At 48.2% G+C, this 22,011-nt stretch overlaps 1 protein-coding gene across 1 annotated transcript; it reads right to left on the bottom strand.

Moving 5' to 3' along the window:
- Positions 1-2,263: 2,263 nt before the first annotated feature.
- LOC119350260 (transcription factor BHLH42-like) lies at positions 2,264-9,733 on the bottom strand. The gene is made up of 9 exons (XM_037618180.1): positions 9,636-9,733; positions 9,189-9,497; positions 4,736-4,832; positions 4,356-4,370; positions 4,204-4,260; positions 3,551-4,064; positions 3,076-3,476; positions 2,637-2,996; positions 2,264-2,555 (listed from the first exon to the last, which is right to left on the bottom strand). Exons 1-9 carry the CDS (start codon positions 9,731-9,733, stop codon positions 2,478-2,480), a joined length of 1,929 nt encoding a protein of 642 aa, XP_037474077.1. The 3' UTR covers positions 2,264-2,477.
- Positions 9,734-22,011: the final 12,278 nt, after the last annotated feature.

Below are 22,011 nucleotides of genomic sequence, written 5' to 3'. Positions count from 1 at the left end.
ATTTGCTATAGAAAGAAGAATCAATGTTTGGAGTCTGAATCTGAAATCATCCGATAGCCTTTTCCATATGATTTTGTGTCTCCTGTGCCTAATTTTTCTGATTGTTGTGATCGAATTCAGTGAGCATGCTAGGTGTTGCATGATTTCACCCAGTTGGTTAATCTGGGTAGAACAATGGTTTTCCTTCTGTGTATCTGAAAATGAAAAAGTTAAGTGCTCTAATCAATACTTACATATATAATTAGTAGAGCCTCAATATAATTAGGTCTACTTCGAGGTATATAATGCGAGTAGAGCCTGAATATATAACTAGTAGAAACTGGATTTTTTTTTTGTCTATCAATGGTAGTTCAGTCTGTTCTGGTTTGAATTAGCAATGTACCTTTACCTTCAATGGTGTTTTTTCAGATTCAGAAAGAATGTAGAACTTACTGAAGTAAAATAAAGTATATGTTATTAGCTGTCATAATGTTCAAGTCAAAATTTGTCTTGCTTCATGTCATTGACTGCACCTTTGGTCGTGACATGTCAAGAGGAGTGTTCTATATTGTACTCCCTCCGTCCGGAAATAGTTGTCGGAGAAATGTATACAAATGGATGTACCTAGAACTAAAATATGTCGAGATACATTCATTTTTTTGGACAAGTATTCCCGGACGGAGGGAGTATATCCCATTAGTTCTCTGAATTTTCAATTAGTACATAAACCAATTGATCTTATATCTTGTTAATGTAGCTTCTTTTTTGGTCTACCGGCGTCGGTTCATTCTCTTCTAGTTTTCATTTGTGCAGGCATTGAGCTTTCCAAGGAGGAACAAGGCCTTAGATGATGCACTATTTGATTTTTTCCAGCAGACAGTTCTCCCCCTCCATTATTACTACTCCTTCCGTTCCCTAATATAAGACCTTTTAGCTATTTCAGAATATTGACTACATATGTATTAAAATGAGTGAATACACACACTAAAATGTGTCTAGATACATATGAATCAAGAAAAAGTAAAAGGTATTATATTAGAGAACGGAGGGAGTACATCATAATGAACTTTTTTGTTTTACTTTTGCGATTCATGCGCCCCACATGTAGGAATGCAGTCCGTGAAATATCTGAAAAGAAATTTCAGCCACTTCTGAGAGACTCCTCACTAGTGAGCAAAGTTTTTGTTCTATATATTCTCTGCACCTGCCCCACTCTCTACATTTCATACTAGCTAGATGCAAAAATGCATTACATTTTATCTTGGTTGCTATGGGGCATGTTATCTTTCTCTGCAATGTTTTCTTCTTAAAGTGTCTATTTATTTTGTAGGCTAAAAAAAGCAAAGTAGATGGTGTGGGCAGGGATGCTTTTAGCAGATTTTCAGATTAGTACTTCTCGCAAGTGCTGAAAAACCCGACTCCATACCAGAGCGCTGTTATTGGTTCAGGTTTGGATGGCTCCTTGCGTATGGGAAGCGCGAAATTCCGTCAGAGTTTGCCAGATGGATGGCTGATCAGAAGATGCAGGGGCCGCAGGCACCCAAACAGGGTTGTTCCTACATTAGTCCGCAGTCACGAAGATGCTGAATTCCGTGATGTCTTGATCAACTTATCCCCCTTTGGGCACATAAATCTGTCTTGGTCACTACACGGGTCTTGTCATTCACTTTGTTTTCTGACCTTTTGTTGCTAATAATAAAGAGCCGTTCTTGTTGTTTGCTGTTGTTGCTTATCTTTTCTTACTACACCCCCTTATAAAATATCTGGATCTCAAAGTAATTTTTGAAGGGTATTTTTGTACTTGCATTGTGATGGATGTGTTACAAAAAGTTATTATTTTTCCTCTGATTTAGTGCAAAATAAAATCGGAATATTTTTTGTACTTATTCCTAAAAATATGCAGCCAAAAACCCCTTGCCCTGTAGGAGCTTCCACGCTCATTTGACGATAAGGCATCAGTTCATGACCTTGGTGTTAATCACCCCGAGTTCCCCAACTTCCTTGGGAGAACAGATGGTCTCCCAATTTGACCATACGGGTAACTTTGCATCCCCTTCTTTTGCCAGAAGAAACGGGATATAATTTTATCAAACTGGTGATGCACTCTAATTTTATCCTACTCATGAGATCAAGATCTTATTTATGTTAATCCTAGAGGATTTATATTCTAACAAAGGGCGCTCAACAACCAGAAATCCAAAACCAACAACATTGGTTAACAAGAGAACAAAAGAAATCAAGGAAGTGGCCGTTCAAGTGCAATAAAGCTTTATGATAGTTTTGCAATTAAACAAGATTGGCAAAGCATCATCCTTGGCGTTCTTCTTTAAGGCATCATCTTTAGTGTTGACATATATGAACAGAGGCTAAAAATAATACCAAAAAAGAAAAGAAAAAGCAAAGCCTGATAAACAGTGGTCATCTTTAGTGCTTTTTATCGACTCATAAGCATCAAGGGAGAGCTGGTGGCATATGCTACAATTCTGTTGCATATCCACTCATCCCGATGAGATGATGAGATGGATCGCTCTCTTCACTTGAGAAATGCTGCTGCTCCTCCCATGCACCTCCCTCACCTGCATGTATTCATGCAGCAAACAAGATTCCAGCATTAACAGTAACGTTCAGACAGATGAATGAACCAAGAATAGCTGTACCTTGGCTCGCATTTCGGCGAGCAGCACGCCGTGGTCCGACGACGCCTGGACGGAGGTGACCTCGAGCCGGAGCTGCTCCTGGAGCGCCTGCATGATGGTCACCAGCAGGCCGCGCCTGTCGGGGCACCGGAGCTCCAGCAGCGCGTCGCTCTCGATGATGGACACCTGCACGTCCGTGGCCACAGGGGCGCTGCTGCTGCTACCGCTGCTGCTGCTGGGCCCTTCCTTCCCCGTCAGCAGCGCACGCTTCTCTTTCGGCATCGCCGCCCCCCTGACCGTCGACGATTCAAGGTCCTGGATGCGCTTCGTCAGCTGCTTCACGTACTCGATCGTGTCCCCGAGTATCGACGCTTTGTCCATCTGACAACCACGCAAAAAAGACGTCTGAATTTGCAAACATACATGACCGAATCTTTTTGGCTGAAGATTGTGTGCGTGCCTTGGTGACGAAGGGCACCAGGGACCGCAGGATGATGAACCTCTCGTTGAGCTTCTCCCTTCTTTTCCGCTCCTGCATGACATGGCTGGCGCCGAAGTCGACCTCCCTCCGCGCACCGGCTTCGTCGCACCTCAGAATCAGATCACCAGGTGGCTTGTTGCAGGCAGCATTGAAGAACAGGAGGACACTCTTGAGCATCTTCTGCCGGGTGGTGCCTTCGGCGACCGTGCGTCCATGGATGCCAGCATCCCATCTGGAGAATGAAGATCGGTGTGAGACTGCCAGGTAGGACCTGGTGTTCAGGCCGTCGGCCTGTCTCCGGGCGTTGTTGCGATGCAGGATCAGCGAGACTGTGTGTGCGTAGTGAGCATTTTCAGCCATAGCTTGATCTTCACCTGCAGCTGGGATATAGGGAGGACATTAAGAGAGGTCAGATGCTAGCCAGAAAAATCATGGGAATGAGAAATGGGAATACCTGACGACTGGGGGTAGCCACTGCACAACTCCTCATAGAGAAAATGCCAGGGCTCATCTTGCACATGCAAATTGGAATGGTCACTAGTACCATTCTGGCAGACCATCAGCATTTGGATCTCATCGCCCAAATTGCTTGAGCACCCATCTCTCACCCTCTCCGACATCTCAACCTGCATCAGCTCGCTGCTCCTCCCTGCATTATGTGTTGCATGATCATCATTGCTTGTAATGTTCGGTGGACCATGCCGGCAGTAATCCCATCCGGTATTGGTCTCCGAACCCGATGCACACCCCGCATCGATCTCGTCTTCGTCGTACTCCATCTCATCATCCTCGTACTCTGGGTCAAACTTGTTTGGCTCCGGCTTTGTCTGACCAGTGTGTGTTTGGAGTGACTGTTGATCAATGTGACTGGTTTGGTTGGAATGGCAGATGCTGGGGATCATGTGGGTTTCTTGTTGATCCATGAAGATGGCCATTGCATACTGGACCAAACCCATCTCTTCCTCCACCTAAAATATGTGCATTTTGATTAGTCGGAGCCTCTAGTTTCTCTGATTTTTCCTCACAGTTATAAGAAGCAGATTTTATTTTTGGCAGAAGTAATTAGAAGCAGGTGAGTTTAATTATGAAATAATACTGTGAATTCACCTTTTCTGTGGTCCCGATTTCCAGGACACCGTCGACAATCGGAATGCATACGACCGTCTGTGATATGGTTGATGTACAGTTAATGGATATTGGACGAAGTTTGTAGGTAGAAATTCATAATTGGTAAATAGCTATGCTTGTAGGGGAAATACCTTGATTCCTGCACTCTGCAATTCATTGCCACCGAAATTTGTTATGCACCAAATGAGAAGGAAAATATCATCAGACAAAGAAGGGGGAAAACTGAACTGTACAGATTCGTGTTGGCTTCGCCATTAGCATGTTTGTACACTTTCCATTTCCTGTTGCACATATTCCTACTCCGATCACTGGTATGCATTTCCTGCTGTTACTCCACTCCAATCAATTTGTATGTCTACCATTACGTAAAGAATTATGCTTTTTCATTCTTTCTACTCAATTTGTTCATCCAGTTTTTGTCATGCTTAAGTGTTTAATTACGATTTTACACGCACTGCAGATTAAGTGCCAGCTGACGAATGGCTTGGGAAAATCAAGAAAAGAAAAGTACCCTGGCAAGTATTGCTCTTGAGAAGGCCTTGCTGTCAACTTCATTTGCTCTACTAAGCCATACGTGCCCTCCCCTTGCAAAGGCCCTTCCAGGTAACCTGAAAACAGAGTACAGACCAGTATCAACCAAACAGAGTACAAACCAGATTTACTAGGCTCGTGACAACAGGAGATTATCAGGTGTCAACTAGCACGAACAAGTGTAACTGTGGAGTTATCAGCTGTTGAACTCGAGTACTCGACAGAAAAGATTTGAGAACTTTATCACTGGAGGAGGGAGATTTGAGGAGGAGGGCCATTAGCCTGGTCGTCCTCGAGCGAGCATGATAAAAGGAAATGCTCGCGGATTATCTAACATCAAGGAGGGTGACGCCAACACGTGATTTTGTTTCACCTTCGTGTGAATGCCCGTAAAGGAAGAACTTCGTCCACCGGTTCCGCAATGGTGCATCATGATTTCAGTCAAAAAATATGGTGCATCATGATGAGGAAGAGAAGTTGATCCAGGAGCACTTCGGATCCATGCTGCACAAGGCCAGAGAAGGACACATGATTCCAATTGGGGCGTAAGGTGCACAGGTTAAAGAAGCCAACTCTCCTGTTTAAGTTGGACACCAAGAAGACCTTCGATTCTGTTTGGTGGGACCACTTGCTCAATCTTCTTCACCATAGGGGGTTCCTGGTGAAATTCCGGTACATGCTTGCCACTCTTATGTAATCCTCAACTTTGAGGTCTCACTGAGTTCATGGGGAGCCGATCAAGCATGGGAGGGGCCTTTCGCATGGAGACCCACTCTCCCCACTTCTCTTTGTGTTTGTGATCGACCTTATTCAGAACCTCCTGGACATCACCACTCACCGGGACCATCTCCATCTGGTGAATGGGAGTGCCGCTTTCCTTGGAACCTCTTATATGTAGATGACGCGGCCGTTTTGTTGCGCCAATTCGGGTGGATATTAAGCGCCCTACCGCCATTTTGCATGGGTTTGGGGAGGTCACAAGCCTTTGTGACAAAATTGAAGAGATGCTTGTGGCCCCCATCCGATGCACCGGCATCGAACTTGACAAGGTCCTCGAGGTTTTTCCTGCCAAGTAGGCCTCCTTCCCCAAGATATATCTCGGGCTACCAATGTTTATGCACCATCAATGAAGGAATGATTTGGAGCCTCTCGTCGACAAGGTGGTGGGTAAGCTTGTCCCCTGGCAGGGAGGCAACATCATGGCGATTGGCAAGGTTGCCCTTGTCAAAGTGGTCCCCACGAAGCAGGCGATCTACCACATCACGGCCCTGGTCCTAGCATGGGACGCTCGTGGTGGCGGAGAAGCTTCAATAAGGTTTCTGGTGGTCAATGCAAGTTGATCTATATGCGAAGAAAGTTTGGAGGCTAGGGGATTTTGGATTTGTGCAAGTATGATAGAGTGCTCTGATTGCGTTGGCCATGGTACAATGGAAGGAGCCTAATTGGGCTTGGGTTGGATTGGGGAAGCCTTGCAGCAAGGTGGACATGGACCTCTTCTACATCACAACTACCATTATGGTGGGCGATAGCCGGACCCGCATGATTTGGCACTCCGTGTGGCCTCTTGGGGCCAAGCCAAAGGATATTGTGCCCCTGGTCTTTGATACCTCGACTGGCAGGAGACTCTCCGTGCGAGACGCTTTGGCATGATAGCCGGACCAGCATGTTTTGGCACTCCGTGTGGCCTCGCCAAAGGATATTGTGCCCCTGGTATTTGATACCTCGACTGGCAGGAGACTCTCCGCGTGAGACGCTTTGCATGATCTTTCTTGGCTCAGGAAGATTGGCATGCTCATGGGCTCCTGGTAACCCACATTGCGCAATTCTGCGCCCTTTGGGTAAGTCTAGAACAAGCAAAACTCCACGATGACATTGCGATGATATTGTTTGGAAGATGACCACCAACGAGAAGTATTCCATGGCGTCGCCCATTTACCGATTGATACCATCATGGTGCCAATAGTTTGGGTCATCTAGGCACCTCTCAAGTGCAATTTTTTCGGTTGGCTCGTCCTCAGAATAGAGTATGGACAACCATCTTGCCAAACTGCGGTTTATGTCAGCTATGCAAGAGGGAGCCTGAGTCGGCGGCCCATATGTTGTTCAAGTGTGGGTTCTCTATCAGAAATAATTTGGAACGCCGTCAAATCTTGGATTGATGCACTGGAGCTCGACACCACTTCCTGGCAAGTGCTCCTCTCGGTTCACGCTTGGTGGGAGGCTGCAGTGTTGCGAGGAGAGCATATGAGACGGGCGATGGCCTTGCTCATAGTGTTGGTCATTCGGGAGTCTTGGAATGAGGGAAATGCATGGGTTTTCTGAAATAAGTCACTATGCCGATCACAATCATTGCACACATCAAGAACGAGGTCAAGGATTGGATTACCGCCGGGGCGAAGCACTTGAGTTCACTCATGTCGCGAGAGTAGGCTTTTTTTTCCATTTGTTGAGGCATAAGAGACCTTGAACCTTGTTAACCTTCTTCTTTATTAATGTGATGGATAAAACTTTTGCCCCCCTTTTGAAAAAATAATGGGATAACAGTTTTATATCTAAAAGCTCAGTTTATTAGCATATCAAGCGCATGTATCTAAAAGCTCAAAAAATATTTGACAAATTGGTCCATTTTTGTGTGTGAAACATGCAAACTGGCACCTTAGTGTGGTAAATTCAATTCGTCTGGGATAAGGCTATCCTTACCAATTTGTGCCTGTCCAATATGCCTATGTACACAATGGGCTTTTATTAATTGTTTGAAGGAACTCATGAAGGTTTCGATAAGCACCATAGTGTTATTTTTTGGAACTCCACATGGACACTTAAAATGATATAGGCTCATTAAGTTGAAATCTATGTGCCATCAACACTTCCATCAATAACAAGTGTCTTATGATGAAATCGTGGTGGGAAATTCTCAACCTAGCAACAATATTCTTTGGAGAGAGTTTCTTAGAGCCAAATATTTACCCAAATGGAGACCCTTCCAGCTCTGATTCTTCCACTTAGTTTTGGTTGGATTGGCTCTCAGTTTTGGAAATCCTTCGTTAAGATTAGGGAAGTTAGATCCCTTGTAAAATTCATTGTCGGCTCTGATTCTTCCACTTGGTTTTGGTTGGATTGGTGGTCAGGGCATGGGCCCTTAAAGATAAATTCCCTCATTTTTTGTGCTGCTTAGGACAGTTTGCTCACATCTCCAAACTCCATGATAACAATTGGGACTTTGCCGACTCTCGCTCTCTCTGGAAGAAATTGTTACAGACTCTTATTGCTTTGATTCCCACTCCATTGTGACCTCATTTGGCCCCACGGTTCTTCTAGAAAAGTTCTATGTTAAGTCTCTCGATTTGAGGACCATCTAGGACAGATTGTCCCAGAAACCGAGAGATACCATTCTTGAAATTAAAATCTTCCTTCGGTAAGCGGTTAGGTGTCTCTTACCTTATAGTGACCAGATTCTTAAACCTCACTGTCAGGCAAATGCAGCGTGTTCTCTTTATCGATAGAATGAGAATGTTGAGCACATCCTGTTTAGATACTTTTTGGCTAAATTGTTATGGAGTTGTGTTTGTTTATGGCTTATGTTCTATGGAATTCAGAGAATGCTGACAAAAATATTGGAGTGTGCTACTCTTATGACCAGTAGAACCACATAAACAATACTATCATAATATAAGACATTTTTTGACGAAAATGCCCAATGCAGCTTGGCCTCCATGGAGGCCGAATTTGAAATGGTCAAAATTCAAATTTGCATGTTTCTAACTTTTTTGAAAAAAATACACATATACTTAGATGAGTGCTACAAAAAAAAGGCAAAAGGGTGTATATTTTTAGGAAGAAATACTTTAAAAATGAGTGCTACACAAAAAAAGGCTTTGTAGTAGATGCACTATTCATCCTCAAAGTCCATGAATTTGTCTTTTTCTGCACATATGGCATTTTAAAGTATTTCATCCTGAAATTTTACTCATATACACATCACTTCCATGTTTACTTACAATGTTTTTCAGATTATTTTGAAACTAAAAGTTCAAAATTTGATATTTTTTTTCAAATTTTTTTGCCTCCATGGAGGCCACGCTCCAAAACGCCCCACTCCTTTTTTTGACACTATGACAATGTAAAAGAAAATTCTTATATTATGATGCCGAGAGATTACTAGAAAAGATACAAGCAACGTTCTAACACGACAACACCTTTCACGACCGGGGATGCATTAGTGCACCCCGCAATGTTGCATGGTTGAGCTATGTAGCACACCTGGAAGTGTTCCGGTAATTTTGTCTAGGTTTGGTTAGAAGTTTGTCAAAACAAGATGGACCCAAACTTCTCTTCCTTATCTACAGCCGGAATGTTTTGCCGGAGTAAGAAAAGGCGGTAACAAGATACTACTAAAAAAAAAGTGCAAGAAAAGCTGCAACCGCGGTGCGTACCCGACGCCGGGAGGGAAGGAGTAGGAGGCGGACATTAGATAGAACCACTCCGTCTCCGTCAGGTCTTCCGGCGCCAGCGCCGCGCTGGGCCGCCGAGCCTCCTGGGCGCAGCCGTGGACGTCCCTGAAGCCTGTGCCGCCTCCCGCGGCAGCCTCCCTGGCCAGCGAGTCGAACAGCTCCCGCAGCTGCCGGCTCCGGGCCTGGTCGGCTGCCTCCGCCGCCGGCGCCTGCGCCTGGGCGACGGCCGGCTGCACCGTCTTGCGCGTCTTGATGGCGCCGTTGTAGTGGCCCTCCGTCCACACCAGCGCGCTGCCATGCATCCCATTGATTCCCGTGACGAGCAAAAGAAATTCAAAAAACACTTGTGTTGAGCATGGACAGATGAAGCAATTATGCAAGTGAGATATGAACATTGCGACGATGGAGCTGGTGTTGTTGTTGCTGTACCCTTGGTCGGGGCAGAGCTGCCAGAGGATGGCGTACGTCCAGCGCAGCCCCTGCGCCACCGCCTGCAGCGATCTGTGCACCTCGCCGCTGCTCGCCATGGCGTCCGCCGACCTACCACTGCTTGTTCAGAGAGGGAGAGAGAGAGAGAGGGAGAGGTGGGGAAAAGAGGGACGCTTGAAGGCTTTAAAGTTTGACCGGTGGCTGCACCAGACGGCTCATGGCGAGCCCGGTCACGTGGGGCAGGAGGCAGGGGCCAGCATGGGCCAATTCTCGCTCTCTTATTTTCGTCAGAGCTGTGCAAAGGACGAGACATGTTCACACATGCATCACCATATGAGTTTTCTTCTTCTCTCTACAAAATAGACACTCTCACTACCACCAAGCACTAACTGAAATCTTACAGAATAAGGCAAAGGGAGCAGCACAGTGAGAGAGAGAGAGAGAGAGACTCAGACGTAAGGCATGTGTGTGGGCTAGCTAGGTCGCCATTCCAAATCTAGGGCTGCAGAAAGGAGTGAAAGGCCGAGCGCTGCCCTGGCCCCTCGCCTCGCCGGATGCAGTTAAAGAGAATGTCACTAGATCCTAGTCCTTGGCAGATCCGTCAGCCTTCCATTTCGGTCAGGCGGGCAGCCGGTGCCTTCTGCGGCCGCCCTTTGTGCACAAACTGCAATAGGATAGGGATCCCTGTGCTGCTCCCTCACCGTGCTGTCTACCGGGGGTGGGTGGCGGTTGGTTGGGTTGGAAAATTCACAGCGTCTTGCGATTGGCGCCATGCTCCTGGACTGCTACGCTCTTGTGGTAAAAGTTGTCAAGTTAATGCGCGGGAACCACGCTTTAGACCTGAACCCCTTTTGCAGCAAGAATTCGTTTGCTGAAATGTGGACTGTAATTGTTGGAGTTACAGGTTTAGACTTTAGAGGCACACATCACCTAACCCAATCTACAAATCTGACGTGAAACAGGATAATGGAGCAAATTATTCTTAGAACAAGCCCTCTCAAATTTGAATACACGGATAATTTCTCAAAATGCCGAAATCTACAAATATCACGGAGGTATTGTCTTTGGTCAGCAAATTCTTAGCCTCGCTTAAGGGCAACTCCAACGTGCCGACGCAAATTGGCGTAGGTTTTGTCTGTTTTTCGTTCGTTTGGGTCGGCTGGAAGCGCGTTGCCCGTCCGCGTTCGAATTTTCGGCAAGCAAGTTCATTCTAAGAAAGGCCAGCAGCCATGTCAGCCTACAAAAAAAAACAATAATTCATGCTGACACACTTGCTAGCGGCCGGCAAAGTTGCCAGCACGCGAAAAAGACGGACATAGTTCAACCACGCCATACATCTCGGCCATGGTTCATACCGGTACATCTGGGTGGTCAGCAGATCTGGATGGTCAAATCTGGGGCTTTAAGGTGGTCCGGCTGTTACACAGGATGTCAGTTGGATTCTCGTTGGACAAATCCGGGTGAAACCCTTGTCTTAGGCCGGTGATGGCGAAACCCTAGGCGTTGTATCCTTCTTGAAGGCATCATCGAGGTGAAGCTCCCACCTCCTTCCGCAACCTTCGGGGGGAAATCCTTGATCAGTTGATCAGATGATGACGCCGCTCATGTTTCATTACCCATTGGGGGCGTCATTCTTGGAGGTGTTCATCGGCTTGAGGGACCAGTGGACGGCTTTAGTGGGGAGCGGCGTTTCATGTGACGCATCGACGACGTAGAGTCTTGACGGGGTAGTGCAGTAGGGTCTTGGTGACGGACGCATGATGATGGACGCGCGTAGGGAGGTGGCGTTGTCTGGCGGTGTGACGGCATCGACGGTAGGACTGGAAAGGTCAATGCGTTGATTCCAGTTCTAAAGATGGATCGGTGGAAGATGGTGGTGACAGTCTCTGGAGCGTGCGTATGTGGTGCCCACTATGAGTCCGTTGGACCGGTTTGTGCCCGCGACCCGCCGCAGGGCAAATTGGTTGAGGCCTCCGGTTTTAGATGTTCGGCATTGCTGTGAGGTCTGGGTATGCGGCCCGATTATGTGCACCACCTTCATCATGTTGGTAAGAGTAGCGACATTTATTGCCAAGAGGGTGACTTCAGACTCATTAATGTATTACTTTATAAGGTTTTATTGAATAATTAATAAAAAAATGGTTGTGTGCATCGCTCCATGCAGAGGACGGGGTTATCCTCCTTTTTTCAAAACAAAAACTTTAATCATAATACATTTTAAAAAGTACCCCCCCCCCTCCCGCCATGTCGCTCCCGCAACGGGCGACTCGGGCGGGCCGCTACCCTAGCCGTCGCTGAGCCCCGATCTATTCCCTCCCATCCTCCCGTCGCCGCCGCGTGACGCCGCCAAGCTAAGCCCGGGGGCAGATGGCGGTGGCGGGGGTCTCTCCTTCTCTCCCGCGGCTTGGGGTGGTGCGAGGACCCCGGCGTGTGGAGGTGCGTCCAGTTAGGTCCTGTGGCGCGGCGGCTGGCTCTGCGGCCGGTCGGATCTTGGATTGGCGGCGACGGCATGGAGGGCCTGGTAGATGGCTCGATTGTAGTGTGGTCAGGCCTCCGGTCAAATCCGGTCTGGCCGGTGCGGCATGCTCCATGCGCAGCGGTGGCGACGATCGGTGGCGGTACCGTGAAGACGAGGCTAGATGGAGGTTCCTTGAGCGGATCCGGCTGAAAACCCTACTCTTGGCTCGTTGCCAAGGCCGGCGATGGTGGCGTTTGCTGCGTCGTCCCCTTCCTTAAAGCATCATCGTGGAGAAGCTCCAGACCCCTATCCGTCACCTACGGGGGAACCCTAGACCGGTCGATCAGATGACGCGGCGCTCTTGTGTCATGTTCCTCTTGGGGGCGTCATTCTTGGAGGTATATGCATAGGCTCGAGGGACTAGTCGATGGCATCTGCGGTGGACCAGCGTTTCATGTGAAAAGTGTAGAATCCGTCGTCCCTTTGGGTTATGATATGAGGAGCATGAACATGAATCCAAAGTGTTTAATAAAGTAAGTATTGTGCATCACACATGCTTGCCGCTTATATTAGTTTGTCACGGGCCTATCCAAACAATGTGAAGCAAATGATTTTCCATTCATGCGAGAAATTCATTACATCATAGGAGCGCATGATCCAGGACTCCCGAGATTTACATTCAGATGCTACGTCTTGACTGGCTGGCGAGCCTTTCGCCACACAAACCTGTGAGTACCTTCCATGACCCAAAAACATGCAAGAAGACATCTTTCAGGTCCCTAATTCCTTCGTGTATCCCCTGTTACTACAACTTACAAGGAACTACCGGGAGTAACCACACCTTTCCGCGAGCTTCCTCGGTACCGGGAGACTTGGCGACCGTCCATGGCGACGCGCACGGCTCGAGATGGATCGTCGGGAGGGTAGTTGCCGTTGTACAGCACTTCAATGTAGCCATCCTCTGGCTCTGCGTCGGAGACGGCGACGGCGTTGCGCGAGAAGAAGAGGCGCTCCCCCGTCGGCAGGTTCGCCAGCAGCGTGCGCACCTTTACTGGCGTGCCCTTCTTCAGCGAGATGGACGAACAGCGCCGCGGGATCGGTGCGGATGACGTCTTCTTGCTGTACTCTGCTTCGGATGTGCTCGAACCCGAACCGGGCAGCTTCATGGTGGCAGCCGGCGCGTGCTGGATCAACGCGGATTGGCATGGCGACCGAGGAGGGGCAGGGCACCTCTTGGGAATTCCTCCGTTCGCCCCGACGCGAACCTTCACGGTAGGCGCGATCGGGATCAGCGGGTCTCGGCGCGGCGGCGCAGTGCGTCTCTGCTCAGCCTCTCCCATGTCCAGGTAGGTGCGGCAGCGGCCGGGTGGAGCACTTCTTTGCAACCCCGTCCCTCGTCGGGTTGGCGAGCTCCATGGCGGCGGCGCCTGGTGACACGGACGGGATCAGCACCACCGATCGACGCGGCGGCGGCTGCACGGCAGTGGGCTTCATTGCAACTTTCCCTTTTGCGGCCACGGCGAGCTTCCGGCGCCGATCGAGCTCGCGGTGGATCTCACGCAGGCCGGGGGACGAGCGCTTCCACGTAGACGCCGGCATGGCGATGGGGCAGTGGAGGAAGGGGAGGAGGCGATGGACGAGAAGGAAACGATGGGAAGATGGGGCGGGGCGTGTTGGCGTGTTGGTGGTGGGAGGTCGCCGTGTTGGCGTCGGAGCCGGATTGCCGGGAGCGTGGGAGCCAAGCAGGGCCAGTGTAATCAGCTGGAAATCTGGATGAGACGGTGTAGATTGCTTCTTGGTCTGATTAGCAGTGTGAATCTGTGAGCCGGAACTGGGAATCCCGCCGCGTTGGAAGTCCCGAATCCGACGGGAGGTCGGACCGTAGGAGCCCAGGTGAACTACGGTCTGAAGAACCGTTGGACACGCTCGCCAGGCCTCGCTACGACGGTCATCCTCCGTGCCGGACCGAGACGCCGGGGACGCTCACGCACGCCGACATGCCACTCACCGGCGTCCCCTGCCTCCCTGTTCAACAACGACACAGGTGTGGCACCAGCTCCGCCGCGCCATGGCGATGCCCAAGCCGGCCTGGAGCACGCACGGGACGGTGACACGCCACTCGGCACTCGCGGTAGCAGGAGTGCCAAGACCCTGAAGACCTGCATCTTCTTTTTACTGAAGAATTAGACACTTTGTCTGAAGAATACGACACCTATCGGTACGCGGCATACGAAAGAAAGAATTCGGCAAACAAAGCCGGTGGTTTAGTCCCACCTTGGATTTTAAGAAGCGGCCGGACCAATTTAAATTGCCGTGTCGTCCACAAGCAGTAAGCTACAGTCATCATTGCACCATTTGTGAAAGAAATGAGAGAAGAGTCAGGGTGACAGTTTGTTTCTCTCACAATGTGAGCATTGCTGACTGGTCTAGTCTTTTTTAATCATACTGACTGTTTAATTAATACCGTTCATGTGCTCTGATGTCTTTTTTTTACTCCCTCTGTTTTTATTTAGTTCGCATATTAGCTTTGGTCAAAATCAAACTTTCATCAAGTTTATAAACAAAAATATTATGATATACAATAACAAATCAACAACATTAAATTTATTATTGGATGTATTTTCATCTCGAATAGATTTATTATGATAAATGTCTATATTGTTTTCTATAGACTTGGTCAAACTTTACGAAGTTTCACTTCAGTCAACTCTAATATGCGGAGTAAATAAAAACAGAGGGAGTACTTGAAACATTTGCCAACATTCATTTTTTATCGGAATTCCATGGTTCATAGCTTTGTCGAGTTCCCGAAAAAAGAACTCGGCAAACATAGCTGGCGGTTTAGTCCCACCTTGCTTCTTGAGGAGCGACCGGACCATCTTAAATAGCTGCTTTGTCCATATGCACTAGCTCGGTCAGTATTACACTTTGTGGTGACTATCACTATGAAATTTCTCGATGCTTGATAAGCAAATAACTTTCAAAGTTACAGACCTTATCCATCATTAAGTGCATTGCTGACTGGTCTAGTCTTTTTTGAATCATTTCATTAATCTCCGTCTGTCCATAATGCCTATTTTGAGAAACATTTTATATCTTTTAATTTGCACTGACTACTTCCTTCTCCGATCGGTCCATGTGTTGGGAAAATTAGCATGCAATTTCAAAAAAATTCCTACGCTCACGCAAGATCTATCTAGGAGATGCATAGCAACGAGAGGGAGAGAGTGTGTCCATACCCTCATATACCCAAAGCGGAAGCGTTTGACAACGTGATTGATGTAGTGGAACTTCTTCTACTTCCGACCGATCAAGCACCGAACGTACGGCACCTCCGAGTTCTGCACACGTTCAACTCGATGACGTACCTCGCCTTCTTGATCCAGCAAGATGTCGGGGAAGTAGATGAGTTCCGTCAGCACGACGGCGTGGTGACGATGATGGTGAAGTGATTCTCGCAGGGCTTCACCTAAGCACTACATGAATATGACCGGAGGAGTAAGCTGTGGAGGGGGGCACCGCGCACGGCTAACAATGTTTGTTGTCTGTTCTAGACGCCCCCTACCCACGTATATATAGGTGGGAGGGGGGGTTGGGGCGCCCCAAGTAGGAGGAATCCTACTTGGGGGCCTTGTCCAATTCGGCCTCCCCTCCTCGCGCTGGAGACACGCAAGCAGATCGCGGATCGCCAGCGGTTGTTCGCCACCATGGATCTGGCGCTCAAAGCTTATCTCGACAAATTGACGGAGACACTGACACAAGCCAGCGCGGACACGTGCGCCGACATCCAAGGCCTCAAGGCGCAGATCGACGCCCAATCGAAGCAGGTGGAGGTGCTCACGACATGGTAGCTGGACCTCGAGGCCCGGTTCGCCAAGGTGCAGGAGTCGGTCTCCGCCCTGCAGAGCGCACAGTCTTCTCAGGCTGCTGCTGCTGATGCTGCAAGTGGCTCGTCGCGAACTGTCGGTCCTCGCGGTCTGGCCTCGCCCGACGAGATCCACGGGCCCGGTGGCCACAGCGTGCATCATCTTCCACGGAGCATGTCGTCAGGGGGAGAGAACCCATCGATGGCAACTCCGGCCAATGGTACGATCGATTCTTAGACTGCTCTGTTCCCTCGCTTGCTCGAGCCTCCTATCGCTACCAATTTGTCGTCCAGTCAAGTCATGGCGAGTTTGGGTCAGACTCCGCCCTCCCTTAGTTTTCCCCAATTTGCTGGCGAGAATCCAATAATTTGGAAAACCCTCTGTAAACAGTACTTCTCCATGCTTCAAATTAGCCCATCTAACTTTGTTCCCATGGCCACACTTCATTTCACGGGTGCTGCGGCCATTTGGTTACAATCAGTTCAGTCCAAAATTGGCAATCTAGATTGGGAGGCTTTCTGCACCTTGTTGTGCACTCGATTTGGTCGCGATCGACATCAGTCTCTGATTAGGCAGTTTTATGCTCTACAACAAACCACTATTGTTTCTAAATACATTGAACAATTTGAAACTCTCATGAACCATTTGATGTCATATTCTGACACTATGCATCCATTGTACTGTTTGACGAGGTTCATCGAGGGGCTACGGGCGGACATCCGTTCTGTGGTCATGGTACAACGCCCCAGTGATCTGGATTCTGCGTGTGCATTGGCTACCTTACAAGAAGAAGTATCTAAAGGCCAGATGCACACTAGAAGTGAGGCGGCTGATGATACGTCTCCAACGTATCTATAATTTTTTATTTTTCCATGCTATTATATTATCTGTTTTGGATGTTTTATATGTGTTAATATGCTATTTTATATGATTTTTGGGACTAACCTATTAACTTAGAGTCCAGTGCCAGTTTCTATTTTTTTCCTTGTTTTAGAGTTTCGCAGAAAATGAATACCAAACGGAGTCCAAACGGAATAAAACTTTACCGATGATTTTTCTTGGACTAGAAGACACCCAGGAAACTTGGAGTGCAAGTCAGAAGATCCACGAGGCGGCCAAAAGAGTGCAAGTCAGAAGAGCGCAGGTCGGTGCGGCAGCGGCCGGGTGGAGCACTTCTTTGCAACTCCGTCCCACGTCCGGTTGGAGAGCTTCATGGCGGCGGCGCCTGGTGACACGGTCGGGATCAGCACCAACGATCTCCGCGGCGGCGGCTGCACGACAGGGGGCTTCATTGCAACTCTCCCTTTGGCAGCCACGGCAAGCTTCCGGCGCCGATCGAGCTCGCGGTGGATCTCGCAGGCCGGGGGACGGGCGCTTCTTCCATGTAGACGCCGGCATGGCGATGGGGCAGTGAAGGAAGGGGAGGAGGCGACGGACGAGAAGGAAACGATGGGAAGATGGGGCGGGGCTAGGGTTATACCAAGCACGAGGCGGTGGGAGGTCGCCGTGTTTGCGTCGGAGCCGGATTGCCGGAAGCGTGAGCAGATCAGGGCCAATGTAATCAGCTGGCTGGGAAGACCAATTGACAGATTAGATATTTGAAAATCTGGATCGGACGGTGTAGATTGTTTTTGGCCTGATTAGCAGTGTGATTGAATCATCCAGTTCGTCGAAACTGGGAATCCCGTGGCATTTCAGTCCCGAATCCGATGCGTGGTAGGAGACCGTAGGGGCCCAGGTGAAGCACCAGCTGGAGAACCGGAGGTCGGCGCTCGCCATCTTGGCGATGGTGTGGGTCACCAAGAAGCTAGCAGTCCTTGACATCGCCACGCCTCGCTACGACGAGCACTGCCCGTGCCGCACCGAGACACCGGGAGCGCCCGCGCACGCCGACACGCCGCTCGGGGCCGTCCCCTGCCTCACGTATCCGTTTCTACCATGACGCAGCACCAGACATCCCCCTGCCTCCCTTTTCAACAACGACACGGGTGTGGCACCAGCTCCGCGGCGCCATGGCGGTGCCCAAGCCGTCCTGGAGCACGCACAGGAGGGTGACACACCACTCGCGGTTGGAGGAGTGCCAAGACACTGAAGACCTGCATCTTCTTCTATTTACTGAAGAATTGGGCACTCTGTCTGAAGAATACGACACCTATACGAATCGGTATGCGGCATATAGATGGACGCTCAAGATTCCTTCCAGTAAAGGGCGATCGACATTGTCATTGCTTCGGGGCTCCTGTCGCATTTCACGCCCTTGCCGCCAACTCTTACTGCTATAGTGTAGTGAACCGACAGACACTTCAGTTAGCTACCGTGATCTCCATCATCTCCAGACATTAAAACCCCTCTTCGCAATCAGTAGATCTCTTTCGTCCCCCCTTCTCCAACTTGTAATAGCTAGCTCTAGTGTAGAACCCTAGAACTACTTGGTAGAATCGGTTGATCCTTTAACTAGTACCCAAATCCTTGGTAAAAATCGGGGCTAGCTCGAGTGCAATTCGTGTCAATTGTGTTGTGATCATGTCAAATGGTATCAGTAGCTTGTCAATCCTTGGAGGCGATTTTGGTCTAGTGCGTGCAGGGGTTGGGATCGCTCGTAAAATCCCTTTGTATCATTTTGGGCTATGTTGGCGGTGGATTTCTCCTTGTCGGTGACGGAAGGGTGAGGTCACCAGCCAGGGTTCTGGGTTCCTCCCGTGGTAAAATTTTGGAGGTACATTCGGCCCCACCATGGGTACTCGTACGAAGCACTCCGAGATCAACGAGGAGCTTGACGCCCTCCATGATGAGGTGACATCGATGACGCTCAAACAGGACAAGATCCAGGAGCAAATGGACAAGGTGGAATCGCCCGAGAAGCAAATCAACAAGGTGGAGTTATGGGTGGAGGAAAATGCTGAAGTATAGAGTGAGATTTTCACTTTATTGAATAATATGTGAGGTGACAATAACCCTCCCTTCCCTAAATCCCTTGTTTTCGTCAGTTCTGCTACTATGTGGCTAAGGCCAACTCTGACCGACCCCCTAAAAGTTAACAGAGTAAAAGTCTTAGTGGAGTATAAATACTCCACTAAGTTGTGGCCGGACCTAGCCGATCCCCTAAACTTAGCGGAGTAAAAAAATATATTTGCGTTTCAATTCCAGCCACTGAAACACATTTCTTTGCTTCTTTATTTCACTCAACTGACATTGAATTACAAAAGAATTCACCAATTCTTTGCTAGAAGAGCAAGACCAAAGAAAATAAGAACCACAATTAGACATTTTAGAAGATATCCAACTTCCATAACTGCTCCCACTAGTTGGATTAATATCTTCTCGATGACTTCATTGTTGATCTGCAGATTCTTGATCTTGCATACTTCATTCTTCTTCATTGATTCTAAAGAAGTAGACATTGCTTCCCCTCTAATTTCTTGTATAATCTCACATCTAGTCTCATGTTTAGCCTCAATTTTAGCAACGAGTGCATGAACATCTACTAATTATAGTTCTATCAATACATTGATGTATTCTTCTTCCCAATACCAAAACGAGCATCCATCATCCTACACACATAGATGAGCATCAGTGAGCTACCGAAATAGAAGCGAATCTGGTGAAAATCCAAATCAAAACAAGCACATACCTCATCGTTTGTGCATTTGAAGAACAATCATCCGGGATGTTTCGGCGTGGTAGAAACTCGGCGCACCGCTTGTCATGTGCAGTCGTCGTATTGTATGACCGACAGCTGCAAGCCAGTGAGCCGATGCGCGAGCACCGAGTCCGGGTGACGGTCAGCCGTGTAGTTGCCAGAGAACCGACGATAGGAGTGATTAGAGTGGCTAGAGGAAGAACCGGTACCTGCATACGGTGCGGAGGCTTTATCGGGGCTGTGTGGGCCGCTTCTCGGCCAATCCATGGCAAGGCGCAGCCGCCGGTGGCTGGAAATGTCAAATTATATCCCCTCAATTTTTGGCCGGCGACGGCACGAGGAGGTGGTGGCGGACAGTGGCTGAGGCCTACCAGGCTTCCCTGCCGGCCGACCGGTGCCAATGGGGAGGTGGAAGGGATAGGAGGGGCGATGGGGGCGAAAATGCAGCGCAGGAGGGGAGGGAGAGGCAACAGAGGAGAGTCGCGCCGTTTTACTCGATGGAGCAAAGAGGGAGTAAAAATAGGAAAAAAATTAGGGAGATGAGTAAAATTTTACTTCGCTAGGCCGGATTGGTGTCATGCTCCATTATTGAAAACTATAAAGTTGGTCCCTAAAAAAAACTAAACTTGGTCCCTGTAAGTGCATCTAGTGCCCCTTAGTGATTTTGGTGTATTGAAGACTTATAGGTTAAGGGACTAATATGTCTGTGAGTGTACACAGGCTCTATAAGTCAATGAGGAGTTTGATATTTAAAGTGAAAGTCGACCCCTAAAAATGAATGTCTTCGGCTGAAGACTTTGGTTCTCCTAAAGACTTTGAAAGTGAAGAAATTGGTGTGACCTTGAAGACTTCGATATTCATGCGAGGAATCTGAAGCGTGAAGACTTTTGTTTTCATAGTTTCATTTTCTTCTTATTGAGTCATAGGAAACACCATACTGTTAAAGGGGGTCGAGGTAATACTAAGGAAACTGATTTTCATGTGATGCTCATCTCAAAATTCTACTCCTACCCAATCCTTCGAGTGAAGCCATTGAAAATCTCATATCAGTTCAGTCAATTTCTTCAGTGACAGAGACGAAGATCTTCTGGTCTCTGAGGAATTTGTTCAGACTGAGGAGTTAGGAATTCACTAGTGCGGATTGCCTACACAGTGAGGAACATGATAGCCCTGAGGAATTCGAACCTCAAATCCGACGGTTGCTGTGCCACGCGCCAGCTGTCCAAAATATCCTACCACCTAACGGTCATATCAGACAAGGGCATTTATGTCTTATCATGTCGGGCTGCTCCCTAGGCTATAAATAGCCGCCCCCTACAACCACTAGCTGGTTGGCTGCTCCGAGAGAAACTGGCACTTGTCATTTGAGAGAAGCCCATCCTCTGAGGACTTTGAGCAAAAATCATCAAGTGAGGAAAACCCAAATCCCAAACCCAAACCTACAAACCCCAAAGTGATTGAGCATCACTAAAGAGATTGTTCCTGTGTGGAACCGACGCTTGTTACCTTTGAGGACTGTGTATCCTCCAGACGATTAGGCGTCATGGTCTGAGCATCCAAGAGGAATTGTGGATTGCCGAGTGACGAAGTCTGTAAAGGTTTGGAAGTCACCTGTGAAGACTTACCTCTACTATTGGGCGAGGTCTGTGTGATCTTAGCTCAGGGAGAATACGGTGAGGATTGTGTGTCCGGGACTGTGTGTCCTCGAGTTTAAATACTCAGCCGCTCCAACCAGACGTACAACTGTCACAGCAGTTGGAACTGGTCTACCAAATCATTGTCTTCACCAAGCCAACTGGTTCTATTTCCTGAACCCTTTCATTTCCTCAGTTATATGTTGATGAATCTGATCATTACTGTTTGAAGACTTTGACTGAAGACTTTCTCTAATTCCTCAATCCTATTTCTTAAGTCAGTTTTGTCTTCATCCTGCTTATCCTATGTTTACACTTTCCGTACTCTATGTTTGTCTTTTCATTTCATCCTGATGACTATGTTGTTACTCTGTTTTGCTTATACCTGAGTACTTATTTCGCTGCAAGTAGTTCTTCGCTTAGGAATTTCGTCACCCTAAAATTCCTAAGTGAAGAACTCATAAAAATCGCTTATTCAGCCCCCTCTAGTCGACGTAACGCACATTCAATTGGTATTAGAGCAAGATACTCCTTTGTTCTGTGTGATTTTGGTTTAACCGCCTGGAGTTTTAGTTATGTCGACTGCAGGTATGATCAAGGTCTCGGCTGGGTGTCCTAACTTTGATGGGACGGACTACCCCTACTGGAAGAACAAGATGCGTATGCATCTTGACGCAATTGATAATGATCTCTGGTACGTTGTGGAAAATGGCGTTCCCTCATTCACTCCGTCTCTGAACGCTACTGATGTGAAGAGATTCAAGCAACGCGATTCTCA

Source organism: Triticum dicoccoides, chromosome 1B (assembly GCF_002162155.2).
Source record: "Triticum dicoccoides isolate Atlit2015 ecotype Zavitan chromosome 1B, WEW_v2.0, whole genome shotgun sequence".
Lineage (NCBI taxonomy): Eukaryota > Viridiplantae > Streptophyta > Magnoliopsida > Poales > Poaceae > Triticum > Triticum dicoccoides.
Note: the sequence above shows the minus strand (reverse complement) of the source record. Positions and strands in the feature narration are given on the sequence as shown.